General features: G+C 38.1%; 2 protein-coding genes across 2 annotated transcripts; both read left to right on the forward strand.

Moving 5' to 3' along the window:
• The first annotated feature begins 4,470 nt into the window (after nt 1-4,470).
• LOC109175047 lies at nt 4,471-5,001 on the forward strand. The gene has a single exon (XM_019324305.1). It carries the CDS (start codon nt 4,471-4,473, stop codon nt 4,999-5,001), a length of 531 nt encoding a protein of 176 aa, XP_019179850.1.
• A 3,062-nt stretch (nt 5,002-8,063) lies between these two features.
• On the forward strand, nt 8,064-9,054 carry LOC109175060 (secoisolariciresinol dehydrogenase-like). The gene is given in 4 exon segments (XM_019324318.1): nt 8,064-8,221; nt 8,353-8,786; nt 8,789-8,812; nt 8,815-9,054. Coding segments are annotated over 4 exon segments (630 nt in total). The 5' UTR covers nt 8,064-8,183; the 3' UTR covers nt 8,949-9,054.
• The last annotated feature ends 13,096 nt before the right edge of the window (nt 9,055-22,150 follow it).

Genomic DNA, 22,150 nt, shown 5'->3' on the forward strand with positions numbered 1-22,150 from the left:
GAAATCCTGCAGGTTGCTCAACATATATTTCTTCTTCAAGAAAACCATTCAAAAAAGCAGAATTGACATCAATTTGATGCAATTTCCAATTATTTTGAGCAGCAAGAGAAATAACCATTCGAACTGTATCAAGTCTACTTACTGGAGCAAAAACCTCAAAATAATCAATACCTGGTTTCTGCTTGTAACCTTTTGCTACTAACCGTGCCTTAAAACGGTCAATTTCTCCATCTGACTTGTACTTCGTTCTGTAAACCCACTTCACTCCAATTGGCTTCTTTCCTGGAGGTAAATCTGTTAACTCCCAGGTACCATTCTTTTCAATGGCATGTATCTCCTCATCCATCGCCTTAAGCCAATGAGTTTCTGTAGCAGCCTCCTCAAAAGATAAAGGATCACAATCTGCAAAGAGAGCAAATTGAACAATCTCTTCATCAGACAGGTCATTATCATGACCCAACATATAATCCTTCAAGCGAGCCGGTAAGTGGCGCTCGCACTGAGATCGTCGAACTGACGACTCTGGCTGTGAAGGAGACTGGACATTATCTGGAATCGGTTGCTCATCAACAATATTTTCAACAACAGGAATAACAACTGAACTTTCATCTTTAGCTAACCAATCCCAGGCACCATATTCATCAAAAGTGACATCCCGACTTATAACAACCTTTTTAGTTTCAGGATTGTATAGTTTATAAGCCTTTAAAGCGTCACTATAACCAATGAATATGCACTTCTCACCTTTATCATCCAACTTCTTTCTCAACGGATCTGGCACATGTGCATATGCCAAACATCCAAAAACCTTGAGATATTTGATAGAGGGTTTTTTTCCACTCCAAGCTTCTTCGGGTGTCTTATCACGGACACTTTTAGTTGGACACCTATTCAACACATAGACAGCACAAGCAACAGCTTTTGGCCAAAAAGGCTTAGGCAGATTCCTGGATTTCAACATACACCGTACCATATCCATGATAGACCTATTCTTCCTCTCAGCCACTCCGTTTTGTTGTGGAGTGTATCTAGCTGTCATTTGATGCTGAATACCCTTCTTCTTCAGAAAATCATCACAAACAATTTTAATTTGTCTCTATCAGTTCTGTACCTCTATCAGTTCTCAAGATTTTAATTTCATAACCACTTTGTTTTTCAACAAAAGCCTTAAATTGTTTGAAAACATCACATGCTTCAGACTTTTGCTTCAGAAAGTAAACCCATGTTTTCCTACTAAAATCATCAATGAAAGTAATAAAGTACTTACAACCTCCATGTGAGGGAACCTCCAACGAACACAGGTCTGAGTGCATAATCTCCAACTGTTTTGTGGCTCTCCTTGACTTGCCCACGGGAAAGGGATCTCTATGCTTCTTCCCAATCACACAAATCTCACAGATACGATTAGGGACATTCACAACAGGTAAATCAGAAACAAGTTCCTTTCTCGCAAGATAGTTTAATCCAGAGAAATGAAAATGCTCAAACCGCATATGCCATAACCAATTATCATCGCAATCTTCAGAATTAAAGCAAGCAAGGAGAGTATGCTTAATTTTCAAAGGAAATAGTCGATTTTGGGACATATTTACCTTTGCAATCAAAACTCCTTTAGCATCTGCAATGGTACAACACCCCTGAGCAATATGTATTATATCCTTTTTCTGACAACTGACCCATACTCAACAAATTTTGGTGTAGTTCATGAACATAGAACACATCGGATATAAAATTGTGAGTACCATCCTTCAACTGAATAGAGATTTTACCTTTTCCCAAAATTGGCACTTTTGACTTATTGCCAAATGTCACTTCAGACCGGACTGATTCATCCAGTTCAGAAAACAATTCTTTCTTCCCACACATATGGTTACTACACCCAGTATCCAAGAACCATATGTTCTTATCTGCAGAAAAACTATTGCTGGCCAAAAGTAAGGTTTCAGAATTCTCACCAGACTTTTCAGTAGTGTTTTCAGCAATGTTTGCTTGATTTCCACGATTGTCCTCATTATACCAGCAATCTGCAATCTTGTGCCCATACTTGCCACAATTGTAGCAATGAAATGGAAATTTACCTTGTTTGATATTACCTCCACCTCTTCCTTGGTTGGAGTTACATTAAGGGTGACTTGACTCTTCAAAGCTTCTTCAGCTAGTGGTTCCGATTTTGACGCAATTCTGTAAATATGACTTTCTACCGTACCTTTCAGCTCTGCAATTGATAAGAGCTCAGTTTTGTGTGACTCTGTGATCAAAGCCACCACATGGTCATACTTCATCGGCATAGTTCGAAGAACTTTTTCAACCACTGCACCATCTTCAATTGTATCTCCGTATAACCTCATCTTATTCACCATATCAATAAGACGAGTGAAATACACATCTACTGTTTCTGTAGAGGTCATCTCACAATTATCGTAAAACCTTCTCAACGACTGCAACTTGGACTTCTGTGCACGATCGACTCCTTTGTTTGACACCTTTAAGATGTCCCAAGCTTGTTTTGCTGTTTGAGCACGAGCTAATTGCCCAAAAATGGAATAATGAACACCTTGGTGAATCTGACCCAAAGCCAACTGATCTCGTCGAGTTTGGGTTGCATCAGCTCCATCGGTAGACCGGGATCAACAAAGCTCCAAAGATTTCGAGATTTCAAATGTGTGGACATCATAATTTGTCAATAATTGTAATCGAGTTTCCCGTCCAATTTGGGTCCCGACCATACAATATTGAAATTTGCAGCCATATTTCACTACGGGAAATATCTCGGGGTTGAAAGGTTGACTGGCTCTGATACCAAATGTAAGATATATTAAATATAATATATTTAATACAATATATATATATTAAATATAATATAATATATCTATAATATATATTAAATATAATATATCTATATATTATATTTATATATATTGAGAAGAGAGAAAGAGAGAGGAATAGATAAGTGATTCAATTGATGATTAATGAATGAACAATAGTAACCTATTTATACTAAAGGATAACCACTAATAAAGCTAAAGATTAGGAGTAATGCTCCATGTAAAGCTACAATTAAGGCCACAATCCATGTAGTGACACCATGCATAATTCATAACAAACTAATTTAATACTTGGTTTAACAATTACTAATAATAATAATAATAATAATATTGTTATTATTATAACAATGTGGCCTAAGACAAGGTGATCTGTTGTCCCCTTATCTATTCATCTTATGTGCGGAAGCCTTGTCACATCTGCTGACTAGTGCGGTCTCTCGTGGTGCTATCTTATCCTGTAAGTAGCAAGGGGGCCCCCGGTGTCTCGCATCTATTTTTTACCGATGATAGCCTTTTATTTTTTAAGGCTACAATTGCTGAAGCTGAAACCGTCAAATCTTGTTTAGTAACCTACGAGCGCATGTTAGGGCAATGTGTGATCTTCAATAAGTCATGCCTAGTTTTCAGTAGAAACACCATTCATTCTATGAGAGACGAGGTAGCGGCCGTTTTTAATGTTCAACAAACTGAAAACATTGGACGCTATCTTGGCTTGCCAATGGGAGTCGGGAGAAATAAACGACAAGTGTTCTCTTATTTAGAAGACAAGCTGAGGCAGCGACTAGGAGGATGGTGCAAAAAAATCCTATCCAGAGCCGGCAAGGAAATTCTTTTGAAGAGTGTCGCCCAGGCACTGCCAACGTACACGATGAGTATTTACTACCTTCCCGTCACTTTTTGTGAACGCCTTGAACGTTTAATGAACAAGATTTGGTGTCTTTCTAATGGCAATAGAGCGGAGGTATACGATGGATGGCTTGGGAGAAGATGAGTGGTCCGAAAAGTTTTGGTGAATTGGGTTTCAAGTGCCTTCACAAGTTTAATGTTGCGTTGCTTGCAAATCAAGGGTGGAGAATCCTTTCTAACCCTTCTTCTCTAGCGTCCCGGGTGCTCAAATCCCGCTATTTCCCTAATTTTGGTTTTTTGGAGGCGAAAATAGGAGCAAACCCAAGTTTCACTTGGCGGTCAATAATTGCTGGACAGAATATGCTACTGCAATGTTGTTTTCGACGAATCAGTAACGGTCGAACTACGAGTGTGTGGAAGGGATCCATGGTTGCCAAACGATGCAAATCCCTTCATCCTTTCTCCGAGAAATAATGCAGATGAATACATGCATGTAAGTGATCTTTTCGAGCCACAATATGACAGTTGGGATATTGGACGGCTGAATTTATTGTTTGAGACGAGAGATGTAAACTTGATTCTACAGGTTCCAATCTCTAGGAACTTTGAAGATGCCTGGAGTTGGAGAGGGGATATCCGTGGCTGCTATTCGGTGAAGCACGGATATCGTCTGTTGTCTGGTTACCCATCGACGTAAGGAAATTCTAACATAAGTTTTTGGCGGAAACTTTGGTCACTCAAGATTCCACCAAATATTCTTAACTTTGTTTGGAGATGCATGCATGGAGTAGTGCCAATGATGGTAGCCCTGTACTCGAGGTGGGTAACGCAGGATGTTAATTGCCCACTGTGTCATCAAACTCCAGAGACTATTCAGCACATCTTCTGTGAGTGTAGTTGTGTTGCTGCAGTTTGGTCTGATTTTGCTGGGTTCCCGTTTGCTAATGGTGTGAATAAATTTACATCTTGGATGGCAGGGTTGGTTACGAATGGAAATACAGACACTGTGCTGCAAGTTCTGGCTAAGTGTTGGTGCATTTGGAGAGGACGTAATGAGGTGGTGTGGAATTCTAAACCGTGGCTGCCCATGTCTATTAAAATGGAGGCTAGCCTTTTCTATTATGAGTGGCAGGTATTAGTAACTTCAACCAACAATATACAGAGCATTACTCCTCCTTTAATTTTGCAACCAAGTTGTCCACAAGGTGTACTAAAAATATACGTGGATGCAACTGTGTTCAATGATTCTGATGTTGGCTATTTTGGCATGGTGTTCTTAGATTCAATGGAGTTTTTGTTGCTGCCAAAAATGGAAGTTTTCGCTGCATGAAAAATGATCATCTTGCAGAAGCTATGGCTGTGAAGGAAGCTTTATCTTGGGCAAAGGATAAACAATATGTAAGAATTATGGTGTGTTCAGATTGCCAGATGGTTTGCAACTCGATTAATCAACCACGAGAGGATCTATCAATGAGATAAGAAATTACAAAAGACACTTTGAAATAGTGTCCTTCATATTTGTTCCCCGATCAGTCAATAAGGCTGCCCATGCTCTTGCCCGGGCTGCTCAATCACAAACTGATCATTCTGTTTGGTTGTCTATTATTCCTACTTGTATTCAAACTTTGATTTAATATTATCTCGTCTTTTGGTTTTCAAAAAAAAAAAAGCTACTTAGACATATAATAAATGTGAGGACTGTGTAATCAAAGATATACAATTGCTATATTTCCATGATAATGATTAAATTTACACTTGCAAGCTAAGCTAATGTATGATAGATATAAATGAGTCTAAAAATGAGAGAATACAACCACACCTTGTATTTATTTACTTGAGTCACAAGCTTAGATAGTTTATTTGGACGTGGCGAATGGGCATTACCATTTGCCACCCCATGAACACCTCCTTCTATGTCCATGGCATCATCATCAAAATCTTCTAAGGTTGCAAGTTGTCTGTTGAATATAACATTCATATAAAGATTACCAGTTAATGTAAATATTATAATTGACTTCTCTTTTGCACTAGAAAGTACTCAGATTAACACTTAACAATGAAAAATCACAAATGCATAAAGCAAATTATACCCATTCACTGGTCATAGACGTTTCTTAGAGTTTTCATGTTTTGCTGCTAAAGAACTGAAGACACCTTTCTGTTTCAACTTCCCGGAGCTGCTCTTATTTTCAACATTTCCATGCTTTATACACCCACTTGGTCATCCTGCTAGGGTTTTAAGCTAATGTCAGTATATACAGTAACCAAGCATGCTGATAAAGGTAGCAAAGGAAAACAAGGGTGTGAGATGAGGGTTGTAAACACACAATAATAAGATACATTAGTATGAGTGGTTCTATTATTATATCTAACGTGATGTTTTAGAAGCTCTCTACATATATGACCTACCCGAAGCTTTCGCTTTGAATGAGTTCTATTGTACTCCTTTGGACTATTCAACTCCACTGATTCGGCAGCTCCATTAGGCTAAGAATAATTGGGAAAACATTGGTATATATTCCACAAAATAAATACTTATGTGTGTGTGTGCGCATCAAGTATGTAGTTACCTCTGATTTGGTTTGGTGGATGCTCAGATTCAAAGGCAACATCCCCTTATCCCCACTTCAGAAGGAAGTGACCCATTAAGTTCTTTCATCTGCAATGAAGCATGCTTGAAGAATGAGGGAAGTAATCAAGACAACATTAGACCCATTAACAAAAGGGAAAATATACCGTAGCTCAATTTATAGGTTGTGAAATAATTCCTCAAAAAATAGCTATCCAAAATGACTAAATTGAAAAAACATCTCAACTCTTGAGTACAAAATGCCACATCAATCACTCATCTTCAACAGACCAAAGTTCCAAGGGGTGCTGTAGTGTTGGGCAGCGCGATACCAGGAGGGGTCGTGGACCTGGTATGGACTGGGCTTGGTATGAGTCACGACTGGTATGGGTCGGCTTTGGTATGAGTCACGGTTGGTATGGGTTGGGCTTGGCATTAATCACGGCTGGTATAAGTCGGACTTGGCATTAGTCACGACTGTATAAGCTGGACTTGGCATGAGTCATGATTGGTATGGGCCGAGCTTGGTATGAGTCACGGCTGGTATGAGCAGACTGATCGAGACGAAGCGGTTCGTGAACATGCACTGGAAAACGTTTGATGCTGCGTGGTGCATGTTGCTGACCAGTGACAATTACTGGTTAGTGGAGCATTAGGCAAGGCACACGGGTTTAGTGTGACTTTGCAGGGGCGCTGTTGTGTTGGGGTAGCGTGGATATTAGGAGGGGACATGGACCTGGTATGAGCCGGATGCAGGAGGTCAGCTGAACAAGACAATTAGCATGAGTCGCTGCGAGTATAACAGGTCGACGGCTGAGGGTGAATAGCTTGGGACAAAGCAATCCGTGTACATGCACTAAGAAACGTTTGATGCTGCGTGATGCATGTGGCTGGCTAGTTGGGGTGAGCATGGTTGTTCCTACCCGTATGTATATGTGAGATAAGTTTTTCTCCTAAATGACATATTTGTAAAGGTGGAAATGGTGAGATAAGTCTTTTCTCCTAAAAGAGCATATTTGTGAAGGTGGAAATGGTGATATAAGTCTTTTTTCCTAAAGAGCATATTCGCCAAGGTAGAGATTTGTTGAGTTATCTTTTCTGCTAAAGAGCATATTCGCCAAGGTGGAGATTGTTGAGTTATCTTCTCCTAAAGAGCATATTCGCCAAGGTGGAGATTGTTGAGTTTGTCTCATATAGGGATTAGGAATATGAGTTTGTCTCATATTAGAAATATGTCTCCTAAAGAGCATATTCGCCAAGGTGGAGATTGTTGAGTTTGTCTCATATAGGGATTAGGAATATGAGTTTGTCTCATACTCGGAATATGAGTAAAACGGGTAGACTCATTGTATAGGGATTAGATGCCTATAAATATATTGGTTGTATCTCTGGGGTTGTGTCACTAATATCACCATCACTATATATAATAAAAGAATAGTTTCATTTCCGTGGACGTAGTCACATTGCCGAACCACATAAATCTTGCTTTCTTTACCATTTCTGTCATTATTATTGTTTCTTGTTCTTGTTAATCTCAACAAATCACATGATATAAATAAAACAAATAGAGATTAAATTAGTCATTACTATTTTTCAAAAAAAAAATTAGTCATTACTACTTTTAGCAAATCGTGGTGTCAACAATGGAAGATTTTTTGCTTACTTTTTTTTTTTAATCTACATATGATAGGTCCGTTTTTAATATTTTCTTACTGATGCCACAATAATTATAAGAAAATATGTGGACGTTATTACTTGCTTTTGTGTAGTAGCTATCCTCCTAGTTGACAGATGAAAGCAATAAAGGCAGGAATGTAACCAACTGTAAGTGTGTCTGTATTGGGAGATTTACATGTAGTTCTTTGACTTTTAGAAATTAAGGGAGTATTGAAGGGAGGAAGTATTGGTCATCATATCATCTCAAGCTAAGAGATTAAAGAAAAATGGTGAGCAGTTGGGTCGTTTCTACTTCTGCTAAGAGGTATATATGCATAATTCGATCTATTCCATTTTTGGGTAATTTCCATACTAGTTCATCATATTTCATAACTTGTAGGCTCATATATATATATATATATATATATATATATATATATATATATATATATATAGGTTGGAAGGAAAAGTAGCAATAATTACTGGTGGTATTGGTGGCATCGGATGTAGGATCGCACAGCTATTCTCTCAACATGGTGCCAAAGTAGTAATAGCCGACACCAGAGATGATGAAAGCCAATCTATCTGCAAAGATTTAGGTGGTGGCAACTCTTTCTTTGTTCACTGTGATGTGACAAGAGAGTCAGACGTCGAAAACGCAGTGAACAAAGCAGTCTCCACCCATGGAAGGCTTGACATAATGGTGAACAATGCAGGCATCTTGGGAGCCAAGGTATCCGGCATTCTTGATTGCGATGCCACTGATTTTGTCAATGTGTTTCGTGTTAACACCCTCGGTGCATTTCTGGGAACGAAACACGCTGCTCGTGTGATGAAACCCATGCAAAGGGGGAGCATAATAAACACAGCTAGTGTTGCTGGTGTTATGGGGGTTTTCCACATGCTTATACGTGCTCGACGCCATTGTTGGCCTGACTAAGAACACTGCCCTCGACCTGGGCCGATACGGCATCCGAGTCAACTGTGTTTCGCCTTCTGCAGTTCCTACACGTACAGATGGCAAGGGAGTATTTTGGGTTGTCAGAGGATGACAAATTTGAGGTGTATTCAAGCCTTAAAGGTGTGGATTTGATGGCAGAGGATGTTGCAGAGGCTGTTCTTTATCTTGCAAGTGATGAGTCCAAGTATGTGAGTGGCCACAATCTTGTTGTGGATGCCGGCTTCTCCATTTCTAATTTAGCCATAAATCTTTTCAACCAATAAATTATACTGTATTCCATATATATGCATTTAAGGTTATCTGGTTTATGGCAAATCCCTCATAAAATAATCATGGACATTATTCTATATTTCTATTTTGTGTATTTTGCTATAAATGTTTATCACATTTTTCAGCTGCGTTTATATTGTTTTTATTTTTATATTTTTGAGCTTGTTCAGAAGAGTAGTGTTAACAAAAACTCTAGTCTTCCATGTTCAATCCAAGATCTCATATGCCATAAGAGCATTCACACTTGTAGATTTTATGGAGTTTTTGGAGACCAAAACATTAAGGAAAAGTTTTTGGGTTACTTTCTTTAGCGCAACCTAATCTGAAGACTGGAGAGTCATTAACGTCCCTACTGAGACTCGAAATCATAACCTCCCATTTGGGAGAGTCACTTCATGCCGCCAACAATTATACTGTGGACCGCGGTCCAAAAACGGCGTTGTTTCTTTAATTAAAGAAACAGCGCGCCGTTACAGTTAACGGAGCGCGCATGTTTGGTGTATTAATTACCAACTGAAACTACAGTGTATCTAAACTGACACTGCCTCACGTATTATTTTTATATTATCAAATGAAACTGCAATTGAATTGAAATGAAAATGTAGTTGTATTGAAATGAAACTGCGTGAATATAAAATGAAACTGATCTGAATAACATTTCACATATTTGAGTGTGTATTGTGCAATGAACCTGTAGTTATATCGAAATGATAATGTAGTTGTGTTTTAATGAAACTATAGTGTATATAAAATAAAATGAAATAACATTTTCACATATTTGAGTGTATAAATATCGAATGAAACTGTAATTATATCAAAACGAAACTGTAGTTGTGTTGAAAGGAAATCGTAGTGTATACAAAATGAAACTTAATAACAGAGTTACTTTTTGCGGAACAGTGTGAAACGAGTGCCGTTTCTTTTCATTAAACAAAACGACGTCATTTAGAAGCTCGGTCCATAACTCATTATGGACCGCGGTCCACGATATAATTTGTCTCATGCCGCTTGAACACAAGGTCTTTTGACTTTTTTTTTTTTTTTTCCTTCTTCTCTTTGTTGCTTCTCTCTCCTTGTTGACTCATAAAAAATCATGAAAAATTGCCAAACATATATGATTCCTCTAAGAGCATCCACAATGGTTGGGGAGAATTGGGAGAGAATGTAAGAGTGATTAGGAAAGAGAAGATGGGAGGGGAGAGAAAAAAAAAAAGAAAAAAAAAACTAAAATTGATTTTGTAAAAAAAAAATAATATGAAAGTACAGTGTCAGGCGCGCCTGAGCGTGCATTGCACGCGCCCGTATGGGCAGGTGCTGTGCGCAAAACGCGCACATCACCTTTCCTTCTCCATTTTGTCTTCCTGGCATTATTTTTAACATTAGCAGAGGAATTCTTTCACAACTAAATCTTCCCTACATTAGTTTTGATCTTGAGCAAGGAGATTTAATTTGACATGCTCCCCACAAATAACCACTGATAAGGTTGCTCTAAGGTAAAGAGAGATTATTTATTGTGGCCTTGTTTGGTAACATGATAAACCAATTTTGACTGGTTTGACAGGTTAATAAGCCACTTTTGATAAAATAACTTGTTACATTAGCTTATTGGGCAATAAGTTAAAAACTGAAAAGCTAAGAAGAATAGAGTTTTGGGTTACTTGGTTGGCCTTAATTACGAAATGACCATTTTACCATTGTCGTCACTACTATTTATATATTTCTTGTTGTTTGCCTTGTCTTTTTATTTTTTTATTTTTTTTATTTTTTTTGTTTTTGTTTCCACAACAACAATAATAATGTTTTTCTTTTTATTTTATTTCATTCATAATAATAATAATAATAATAATAATAATAATAATAATAATAGATAAATATTTAATTAAGTAATTAAAATTGTAAAAAGTAATTTAAGAGTTAATAAATTAGCACAATGTATTTATGCCTTTATAGGTCATTTTATAGATAATTAACTAAAAGTAATCAGTTAATTTACCAAATATTATTTTTACAAACAACTAATAGTATCAGCTGGTCAAACCAACTAACCTTATAAAGTATCAGCTATCAACCATTGTATATTTTTAGCAAATCATGGTGCAATCAACAATCACGTCATCGACTGAATTCGTTTGTTTTATTAGTGACTTTAATGATTGGGTGTTGCTATTTGCACCACTCTTTAGTCAAAATGGGGTATAAAATATCTTGAAAATGTAAAAAGTTAAAAAGTTTTAATGATTATATAGGTGGTGTAAATAGCTAAAGTGTTGTTCAAATTGCTATTTGCACCACCTTAGCCAAATCTCATTAAAACATTAATTAACTAAAATATTAAAAAAGGAAAAAACATTAAAAAAAAAAAACGAAGGACATGTCTTCTCCGGTGAGAACAACCCACTGGGCTGCCTTCTCACCGGAGAATTTTTTTTTAATTAATAATTTGATTATTAAATAAAAATAAATAGTAAATATTAATGTTTGGCTATATTTTATGAGGTGGTGCAAATAACACTTTTGTATTTGCACCACCTTTTGTATTGGCTTCATTTCTACACAAGTAGATCCACCAAACAAAAGCTGCCCAGCAGATCAGCCCACCAGCTTCATCTCTGCTGTCAGTTCCTACCTCAGGCTGTATCCCTCAGGACTGCCCAGCTATCAGTCCATCACTGGGTATATAATCACCCCCAAAACTTCTACTGAGCAGAACTGATCTCAGCACACATAGCTTCATCGACCAATTCCCTCAGACCTGTCTAACCCTCAAGGCTGCCCAGGCCAGCAGTCTTTCACTAGGGTTAACATGAATTGAGAGGCCTGTTGATAAGTGCATAATTGTTCATATTTATACCCCATGTTTACCCCATATTTAACCTTGTTTTGCTTATGAAGTGTCACAATGTTATTCAAAATAATCTTTATTTTGCTCATTTGATCCATTATGCACAATTCATTATCTTTGAGTAAAAATGAAGGATTTTAGATCATGTTGGATGCATTTGGAGTCAAGGGGAGCCAAGGTGAAGCTAAGGAGATGGATGCAACACTTCCAAAGGAGTCAAAGAGTGATGTTTTCAATGGTGTTGATCATATGAACAAATTAAACCAAGGCAAAAGTGGAACAAGTGTCAACAAACTGAAATTCTCGCATGGATTGGGCACTGTTCTGTTTTCGGGCCATATCTCGGTCTAGAAGTATCCAAATTAATTGATTTTTGTTCCATTGGAAAGAAGACTCAAAGGGATACAATTATTATGAATATATAAAAGCCTAAAAAGGAAGCTACAGGGGTCAAAATTGTCCTTGAAGTTGAAGTTCCAAACTTACAATCCAAAACTGACCACTGTTTGGGTTTTGGACCATATATCGGCCTACGAATGTCCAAATGAAGTGATTCGTGCTCCATTGGAAAGACGACTCGAAGGGCTACAATTTTCATAAAGACCAGAGTTCCAAATTCTGACGTTTTGAAGGCCAAAAGATACGTCCAAGTGCACGGCCGTGTCTATGGCCGTGTATTTTATGTGCATTCCAGTAGCTACTGCCATTTTGGACACGGCCAGGGACATAGCCATGTCCCTGGCCGTGTCACTGTGCTCTGCAATTTTATAAACTCCGATTTTGTGTCATTTCTACTTGGTTTTGACTCTTGTTAGAACCCTAGACACTCTCTTTCATTCTCCTTCATATTTTTAGGTTAGAATAGACTTAGATTTATGTTTCTTAACACTTTTGAAGCTTGTAATCTTGGATTTGATGCTTGGATTCCAACATTTCAAGATTCCACCATCCATTTTCAATAGAGAAGCTTCCTCTCCCTTTTATCTCTTTATCTTGCAATGTTTATGCTTTACACTCATGTTTTTGTGTTCTTTATGCTATTTAATCATGAGTTGATAGTTTATGGACTTGAGTAAGGGTTGTATTTTCTATCTTGATGCTTGATTTGTGATTATTACAAAAAAGGGGAAGAACTCCAACCTAGGGTTCATGTGTTTGTGAATGTTTTGTATTTATATCTTGTTAATGTTTGATGTACACATTCATTAGCTTGTTTTTGGAGGATTCCTTGCCTCAACGAGAGTTGGGTGATGAATCCAAGTCACCCCTTGCATAGACCCGATTTCTTCCTACGAAAATAGGGGAAATTGGGGGCTTTAGATGCTATGTGTGCTTGATGGACTTGGAATTGATTCACCACGAAAGTGGGGCAATTTCTTGTTCTAATCCTTGTTTATTAATCATGAGAATGGTTCGTAGACTAGGATACCTACGTGCATTCCCACTTGATTTCTTGGTTACTTGTTCTCCCTAATCCCTTAGGTTGTTAAAGCATCTAGATGATAATGCTCCCTAGCTTGAGTCCTATATCTTTATTTTGTGTTTATCTTTGTGTATATGTGTTAGTCTTATAATTTCCTTAAACGTATAGTTTGCTTAGCTTCTTGTTGATTTCCTTATGCTAGTGCCTAGTTTATTGTGATTGCGTATTACGTGCCATAAATCCCAATCCCTTGAGGACGACATAACACACCTGAGCTCACATCTTATTTTGCTACATCACCTGTGCCGAGTTGGTCTCATCATAAAAATCGTAAACCAGCTCCCCCAGTTCTCCTCAAAAAGAGAGAATGCAGGTCAGCAGGTTAACTTCTGTCTCATCCCTGACTTATTAGAATGGTATTAGGTAGAACAAGCCTCAGCTTAACTAGCTTCATAGGCTAGTTCCCCTAGTTGTTCACCCTCATAGCTTGCCCAGCTAAGCAATCAATCATTGGGTTTATGAAATTCAACACCTCCCTTATCACTCCCTCACCCCACTCACTCACGCATTCCACTTTTTTGTCCATTTTCAACACTCTTAAGGGTGACCCATCCTTCCTTATCACCCCCCCATCCCCTAATGATTTTCCAAAAGCCAGGGTCACAAGCTATCCCTCAGAACACTTCATGGGGATGAACTAGTGTTTCCTGGACTTCAAATACAGAGCATTATATAGTGCAATTGAAGATATGGTTTGGATCGTTTATGTTTGTTGATGTTATCATTGTTAGAATTTGAGCAAGTAATTGCTCAAATTAATAATTAATGTGTAGATGTACACATGCGGTGCTGTAACTTTAGTGATTGTTATCATTGTTTAGGATTTTTATAAATTGGGCAGATGTGCTCGTTCTCTAGCAACTTAGTTATAGTAATCAATTACTCTCCTAATTCATTTGTATAAAGGATATATTTTTGTCTAGATATATAGCAATTTTGTCGTTTTGAAAAAAAAACATAATATCATCGATTGTATTTACACATTATTGAAAACCTCTTTGTAGACAACATTGGTAATCGCAGCACAATCCTGTCCATCCTTGTCTAGAGCTAACACCTTCAAGCCATCAGGATGGGTGACTCAGGAGAAAGCCACGAACAATTATCCGTGATTAAAGGTCGTTTTTTTTTAGCAATAACCCAACGTGAGTCAGTACTTGACCTTGACTTTTGTTGATAGTCATGGCATATGCAAGCATCAACGGGAATTGTTTACACTGGAACTTGAAGGAAATTTCCTATCAAAAGAAGTGAGAGAAGACATTCGGGGGATAAGAACTTTGGTTTCTTCATGTGTCCCATTAACTATTTTTGCTTCGACAATGTGATCTACCAATCTTGTGATGATGAGTCACGTCCCATTACAAAGACCAAGAGAATGAGCACGTGGATACACTCTATGCAGCAAGGATTTAATCCATTGAATCATATGATGTGAACATTCATTTTTGCCTTTTCTCTTTCAATTTACACAAATACAGTGAGAATAGTGAAGCGATGGACAATCTCCGGAAATAATTGACGATATAAAGCTACCGCCAGTATGGTTCCTGAATGGAGCATTAATCTTTAAGAATGATTGATTTCGAGTGGATGATGAAAATACCACTCTAACGAACCCGACAATTTTTCTTATTCGTTGCAGTTGTATTATATTGTTCTTTGCAAGTCTTTTCTTACCCCTACAGATAAAGGCTTGTCTGATAAAAAAAAGTGTGAGAATATAAATTTTACCTGATTAAAAAGCCAAGCTCCAAATTACTCTTCCTCAATCTTCTGTTTCAGTCTTGGTGATGGAGCTGAGTTTTGGGTTATATTTAAAGGTGATTTAGGAGTGTTTGAGTACAACATGGAGTTGGGATATTGAGTTTGATTTTAACTGGGTTTATTAGTGTTGTATGGAATTAAGTTTCTTCTATGTGATTGTTAGGAAGATACATGCCGGGGAATTAAGCATGCATGTTTTAAAAGATTTTTATTTAAATCTTAATAGTTCAACCAAATAGTTGAGTTTTAATGGGAATTAAAATTAGGTAAATTTAACAGAGAATTATAAAACTAATAATGGAGAATCTAATTTATAACGGGAAAAGGAATAATTCAATATCGTTGAATAGAAATATGAATTTTAATATTGTTGTATTGTATTATGAATAGGAATTTTAATGTAGAATTGTAGTACAAATAGGAAAGTAGGAAACAATATATTCTATTAGGAATTGTATTACACTATTTTACAATATTACGCAAATCTTAATAGTATAGGACTATTTTGGGCCGGGAAGTTAAAATAGAGGATTTTGTTTTTATATACAGTATAGATAGGAATTTCGGTAAGAAATATTGCCCTCCACATTTCTATGTCTATCACATGCCTTTGCTAAATCAAGAAGAAAGTTGAGATTTATTTTGCAATAACCCTTTTTTAGAACAACATATGGCATCTAAATTTGAAAAAATTAAGAGCCAATTAAGTTGTAGAGAAATGTGATGGATTGCTGCACTCAGTTCTTGTAGTTGCAAAGCGTCTATCTAAGTGTGACAACATACAACAAGAATGGAAGAAGGTTGAAAAGGAAATAGAGTTGCTTGGATTTCTAGATACCAGGGCACTCACCTCACTTACCATCAATTGCCGCAACATTTGAAAGTTTGTTTTCTATATTTTGGAGTTTTTCCGAAACGTAGTGTAATCAAAGTGAAACTACTTATTAGGTTATGGATTGATCAGAGATTTATTGAGCCTTTGGAGAATAAGGGGTTAGAAAATCAAGCTTATGAGTGTTTAAAAGAGTTGATTGATAGAAGTCTTGTTCTAATTGACAATTGGAGTTTTGGTGAAAAATTAAGAATTGCAGGATGCATAGTGCCTTCCATAGTTTTTGCGTAAGAGAAGCTCAGAAAGAGGGAATTTTATGTGCTTTAAATACTCAGCAACTTCCACGAGGATCATTTAGCATGTTTGCAAATTCATGCCGCTGGTTAAGTTTATACACACATAAATTTGACTATTATGTGTTGTTAAAAACAAACAACCCTTGTTCCATTTTCTTCTTTCAAGAAGACGCTGAAATATTTGTATCTTTCAATTTGCTTAGAGTTTTGGCTTTTGTTCCATCTTCGTTTCTTCAAATAGTGCCATCACGCTTACATGATTTAGTTTTTTTTTTTTTTTTTTTTGAGATACCTATCTGTATCTGAATGGTTTAAGGATTTTGAGTATGTAGTGTCAACCAATCAAAACTTGTAGACACTTGTTGTTTCTAGTAATGAATCCAAACTTGGAGCCCCTCTGCCTCTCCATTTGCCTTGTACAATTTGGGAGTCACCCCAGTTACAATATCTTGAACTTGACAAATCTTATGTGATTGATCCTCCAAGCATGGATAAAGATAATATGCAAACATTATCTTGGGTGTGTCCAACTCATTGCAGAACAGGAGGATATTGAAGGTTTCCAAACATTAAAATTTTGAAAATCTTTGTATCTGGCAGAAATCCAATTATTTTGGATAATCTTGAATGTTTGGAAAGACTTGAGAGTCTAACAATTTCATTTCGTTGGGCCATGTTGTAACCCTTTCAAAACCATTTGTGTTTCCTTCACATCTAAAGAAGTTGAGGTTGAATGGTATTAACCTTCCGGAGAGAGATTTAACGGTAATTGGCATGTTACCTCAGCTTGAAGTTCTCAAGTTGAAAAATGTCTTTCATGGGAAAGTATGGGAAGTAGAAGAAAGAGGATTTTGAAAATGCACGTGAGTCTTGAATGCAAGATTTATCTTTAAGCACTTTAATTTTATTTCAATTATAACGCTGGACTAGATGCAAACATACTCCAGATATACGAACGAACATAAAATAAATAGCAGTAAAAGAAAGCATGCACCAGGATATGTTCACACAGTTCGGAGCCTCACTCCTACGTCTGCGGGGCCACTCACATCAACTCAAATCCACTATGATAAAAACGGAGTACAAGAGGAGAGTTAATTACACACTAAAGAATAACCTATAACTACTCCAGAACCTACTCCAGTGGATCCGATGTGCAGGCGATCTTCCTTGCTTCATGATCTGATTACGAGCCTTTCTTCACACTCAACAGTACAGTATAGATTTGGCATAGATGCACCAAGATTTTCAGAGTAAAGCTATGTGAAAGAGTGTATGATCAAATGCTAATTAAGGTAGCATTATATATAGGTTGTAAAGGATGTTTTGATCCTCAAAACATGCACTCTTCTTCCTTGATTTCGGCTGCTCCATTAGATTTAGATCTCCCTATTGATAGGATCTTGAATAAATACTTTGAAGACGCTTCATACCTCTTGGATTACTTTCTTGCGCTGATCCAGTCAACTACTCCAGACGTCGTGACTAATCCAGGACTACTTTGACAACTAATCTAAGTCAATAATAAAGAGGTTTAAATGTGCAATATATTTACACTTACAATCTCCCCCTTTGGCTATTAGTTGACAAAACTACTAAAAGATATCATCGGCTTTAATAAACAAATTAATTGCCAAATGAATAAACGATACAATTGAAAGCGGATTAGTCACTAGTCACGAGTAGCTAGACACACACCCTCCTTAAAATTAACCAATGTTGTGCCAGAGAATTTAAACACAATTAAAGCATTCAAGCACATAGAAAATTAAAAACACAAAGAGAACACAGAGCACATATATTTCACATAAGGTAGCTGCGAAGCATTTATCACAGAGTCAAGGCAAAACACGCAACAACTTAACACATAACTACACATAGTTTAGAGCACACCACATTATTCGCTGGCACTTATGGTAAGTTCAAAAACGCACTCCCCCTTACTACGTGCACTCCCCCTTTTTGTCAAGCTAATGGACAAAGAGCAGCATCAGGACTGGGAGGAGGAGGAGGAGGAGGTCTCCAAGTCTTCATCATCACCAGCAGGAGCAGCAGTAGAAGCATTCTTCAGAGAGGCAATGTGTCGATAGGTGCGGAGCAGTTGAGCCTCGGCAGTAGAGATGGAAGATTGAATGGCAAGAGAGGCATCTTTCATGGTAGCAATGTGTGAAGTGAGAAAGGTGAATTGCTGTCTAAGAACAGCCAGTGTCGAAGCAGAAGCAGTCGGTGTAGAGTCCAAGCCTGTCGCTGGAGGATCAGCTAGAGCAGAAGCAGGTGGAATTGAGGAGAGAGTGGCCCGATCATCATAGTGTGACTTTTGGAAGATGCGAGAGTCCATAGAGGTCTTGTGAGTGACATGGCAGAGTTCTTCATTTGAGTAGAGTTGAAGACCTTGTTGTTGTAGAATCCCAGTGATAAGACACCGAAACGGAAGATGTATCTTGGCTTCCTTCTTCTTAGCAAAACTCATAATGTGATGATAAACGAGATGGCCATGATCAATGGGCAGTTGATGTCGAACTTTGTATAACAGTGAAGCCATCTTCTTAGTGACCGTGTGCACAGAAACATTTGGAATCCTGTTGCTTGATGCTAGGCGAAACAGAACCGAGTATACGGCAGTAAGAACATTCGAAGGAAGACCATCCTTTGGCCAGATTGTGATCTCATTGTGGGTAAGGTGTGATGCAAGAAAATCTCCAGCAGGTTCAAATAGATCATCACAAGCATCACGCTGAAAATAAGCGTTTATTATAGAAGGACTGAAATCGTACCAAACATCCCGTAGGAAAACCTGATGATAATGCAGAGAGGCCGGTAGGAGAGAATCAGATTAGGGATTTGTATAGAAATCCGGAATGAGACAGGCAGAGTAAGCTCCCACATTCTGGATAGTCTGGAGAAGATTTTGAGCACGAAGAAGAGGAATGATGTTGCACGTGCGGATGCAAAAGACACTATGATCACTGGGACAGCCCTTTATGCACGGGCAGAGTTTGGCATATTAGTAATGATGTCCGACATAATGGCTGCTTGAACGGAGGGATCCTCAGGCTTAGAGACTATGTCATGAATCGACACCTCAACATCCTCCGGAACAGAGCCTAGAGCAGAGGCAGGATCAGCAGTAGCTGGATCTGAGGCTGGAGCAGCTGCTGGAGTAGAAGCCGTAGCAGGAACTGGATCATGTGAGTGCTCAGCCATTGTGGGGTTTGCCTCGCCTGAGCGTTGTGGTAGGGAACCTGTGAAAACAATTGTAGATAGAGGCACAAGAGACATACCGGCAGAGGAATCCTAATACGCAAAATATAGCAACAACCACAAAACAAACCAAACACAACCAAGACAATAAACGCGAATTAGGACATATAAATGCGATGCATGCCTAAGCAAAACCAACAAGTTATTGCTTCCTAAGAGGATAGATAGATCAAACCGTAGATTGAGCCCGTAGTTGTCGAGCCCGAAGCTCTGCCTGAAGATTGCCTTCATCTAATACATCATCAAGAGGCCAGGGATTATCTGTAAAATTTGTAGTAGCTTTGTAGAGTGGACGGATCATCTGCCTGTTAGTACTTGTAGAGTGGACGGAGACGTGACAGACAAAGTCACTTTTCTTCACCCAAATTTGCTTGACAAACGGGGTGATAGACTTGTTGGTGTATTTCTCAAAACGTTGGTCTTTGTAGAAGTATAAGCCCTCCGGTTTTGTATGTCCGCGTACCCTGCAGTAATGACATATAGGATTATACAATCTAACCTTGATTGTCTTTTTACTTGGAGCAAATTTAACTTGACGTTGAGCTGTACTAGTTTCTGGACTATCTTGATCTGCTCCAGTGACTGAGTCAGGGCCTGAAGCTTTGACGAAAATTGTAGTAGCTTTGTCCTTTCCTCCAGAGTATCCTAACCCATATTTTGTAGATGTCTTTCGACCAGAATCCAAAATTTGGTCTAAGGTGGATGTGTTGTCCGTCATTTTTATCTTGCGTTTGAGTTGCTCCAGTTCCTTTTTGAGATCTTCCAGCTCATGTTTAAGTTTTTCTTCTTTCTTATGACTATCTTCAATGATGTTGTCCCTGTCAGATATTTTAGATAGATACACCTTTTGGCATTTTCTAGAATGCTAACCTGACTAGACAGAGATCTATTAACTTTTACAAGAATTTCCCATTTTGCATACAATTTTTTGTATTCTACTTCAAGTGAAGGTGCAGGTAAATCTTGATATTCTAATGACACATACTCTTCAATTTCTGATTCTTCGCCAGTTGTAGAGTCAGGTACTGTAGTTGTAAAAGCTGTGAAGGCAACAAAGTTTCCGGAGATCTCATCTGGATCAGATCATGGATCAGTTTCTGGTTCATCATCATCACTCCAGGTAAGGGCGACTTTCATCGACTTCTTCCGTCTTAGGTAGGTTGGACATTCGGCTTGCACATGACCATACCCTTCACATTCATAACACTTAATCCCTTTGCCCTCGATTTTTTCTTTTAGCTGAGAATTTCTTGATGTACCTGACCGTTGATTGGAAGTATTTGGTTTTTTATTGTTTCGAGCAATACTTGACCCCGATCCTTTTTGACTTGGATACTTGCCAAATTTTCCGTTTTGACGTTGTTTTACCCGTTGCAACAATTTAGAAAAACCTTTAGATAAGAACTCTACTGGATCATCGCTTACCTCATCTGGATCAGATCCAGCTCCAGCATCTTCGGCAATAAAAGCTACGGTTTTTCCTTTTGTTTTAGGGCTGCCTAAAATTTCCATCTCATAGGTTTGTAGGCTTCCCATAAATTGTTGTACCGTTTTCTTTTCCCATCCATCATGCTCCTGAATAGCGGTAACTTTCATGCGAAATCTTGGAGGGAGTGACCGAAGAATCTTTTTGACAAGTCTTTCTTGAGTGATTGGCTCGCCTAAAATGCTTTCTCTATTGGCTAGTTCTTGTACCCGAGCATGGAAATCAACTATAGTTTCATCATCTTTCATCTTTAGATCTTCAAAATCTTTTTGAACCATTTGTAACTTGGATTGTTTAACCGATGCGGTTCCTTCATAGGTGGTTTCCAAGGCATCCCAAGCTTCTTTAGCCGAATCACACCCTGCAACAATGGTAAATTGACTCTCATGCATTAAAGAAAAAATCGTATCTAACGCTTTATGATTGTAGCTTGCGGTAGTCATCTCAGTCTCTGTCCATTCTTCCTCTGGTTTGAAGGCTGGAGGATCTCCTGTATTGTCTCCATCTTTGGTAGGATGAGACCAACCAGTGAGAACAGCCCTCCAGACCTTCTCCCCTTGAGCTCGTAGATGCATTTTGGTGCGGGCCTTCCAGTACGCATAGTTGTCACCTGTTAGTTCTGGAGGTGCTCTATGTCGTTCCATGCTGTAAGACTCAATGCACAGTGAGCAACAAGTAAACCAGACAAGCATAAATAAATAAAAACAGAAAATACTGAGATCTTGAGTTCAAAAAACACGTGATAGCCAGATCGGTTAGACTAGTAATTTAAGTCCCCGGGCTCTGATACCAATTGAAAAAGCACGTGAGTCTTGAATGCAAGATTTATCTTTAAGCACTTTAATTTTATTTCAATTATAACGCTGGACTAGATGCAAACATACTCCAGATATACGAACGAACATAAAATAAATAGCAGTAAAAGAAAGCATGCACCAGGATATGTTCACGCAGTTTGGAGCCTCACTCCTACGTCTACGGGGCCACTCACATCAACCCAAATCCACTATGATAAAAACGGAGTACAAGAGGAGAGTTAATTACACACTAAAGTAT

This window comes from Ipomoea nil, unplaced genomic scaffold (assembly GCF_001879475.1).
Source record: "Ipomoea nil cultivar Tokyo-kokei standard unplaced genomic scaffold, Asagao_1.1 scaffold0681, whole genome shotgun sequence".
Classification (NCBI taxonomy): Eukaryota; Viridiplantae; Streptophyta; class Magnoliopsida; order Solanales; family Convolvulaceae; genus Ipomoea; species Ipomoea nil.

Bases quoted from the DNA above. Each gene is read 5' to 3' on its own strand.
- LOC109175047 (XM_019324305.1), top strand. From the start codon at position 4,471: ATGGTAGCCCTGTACTCGAGGTGGGTAACGCAGGATGTTAATTGCCCA.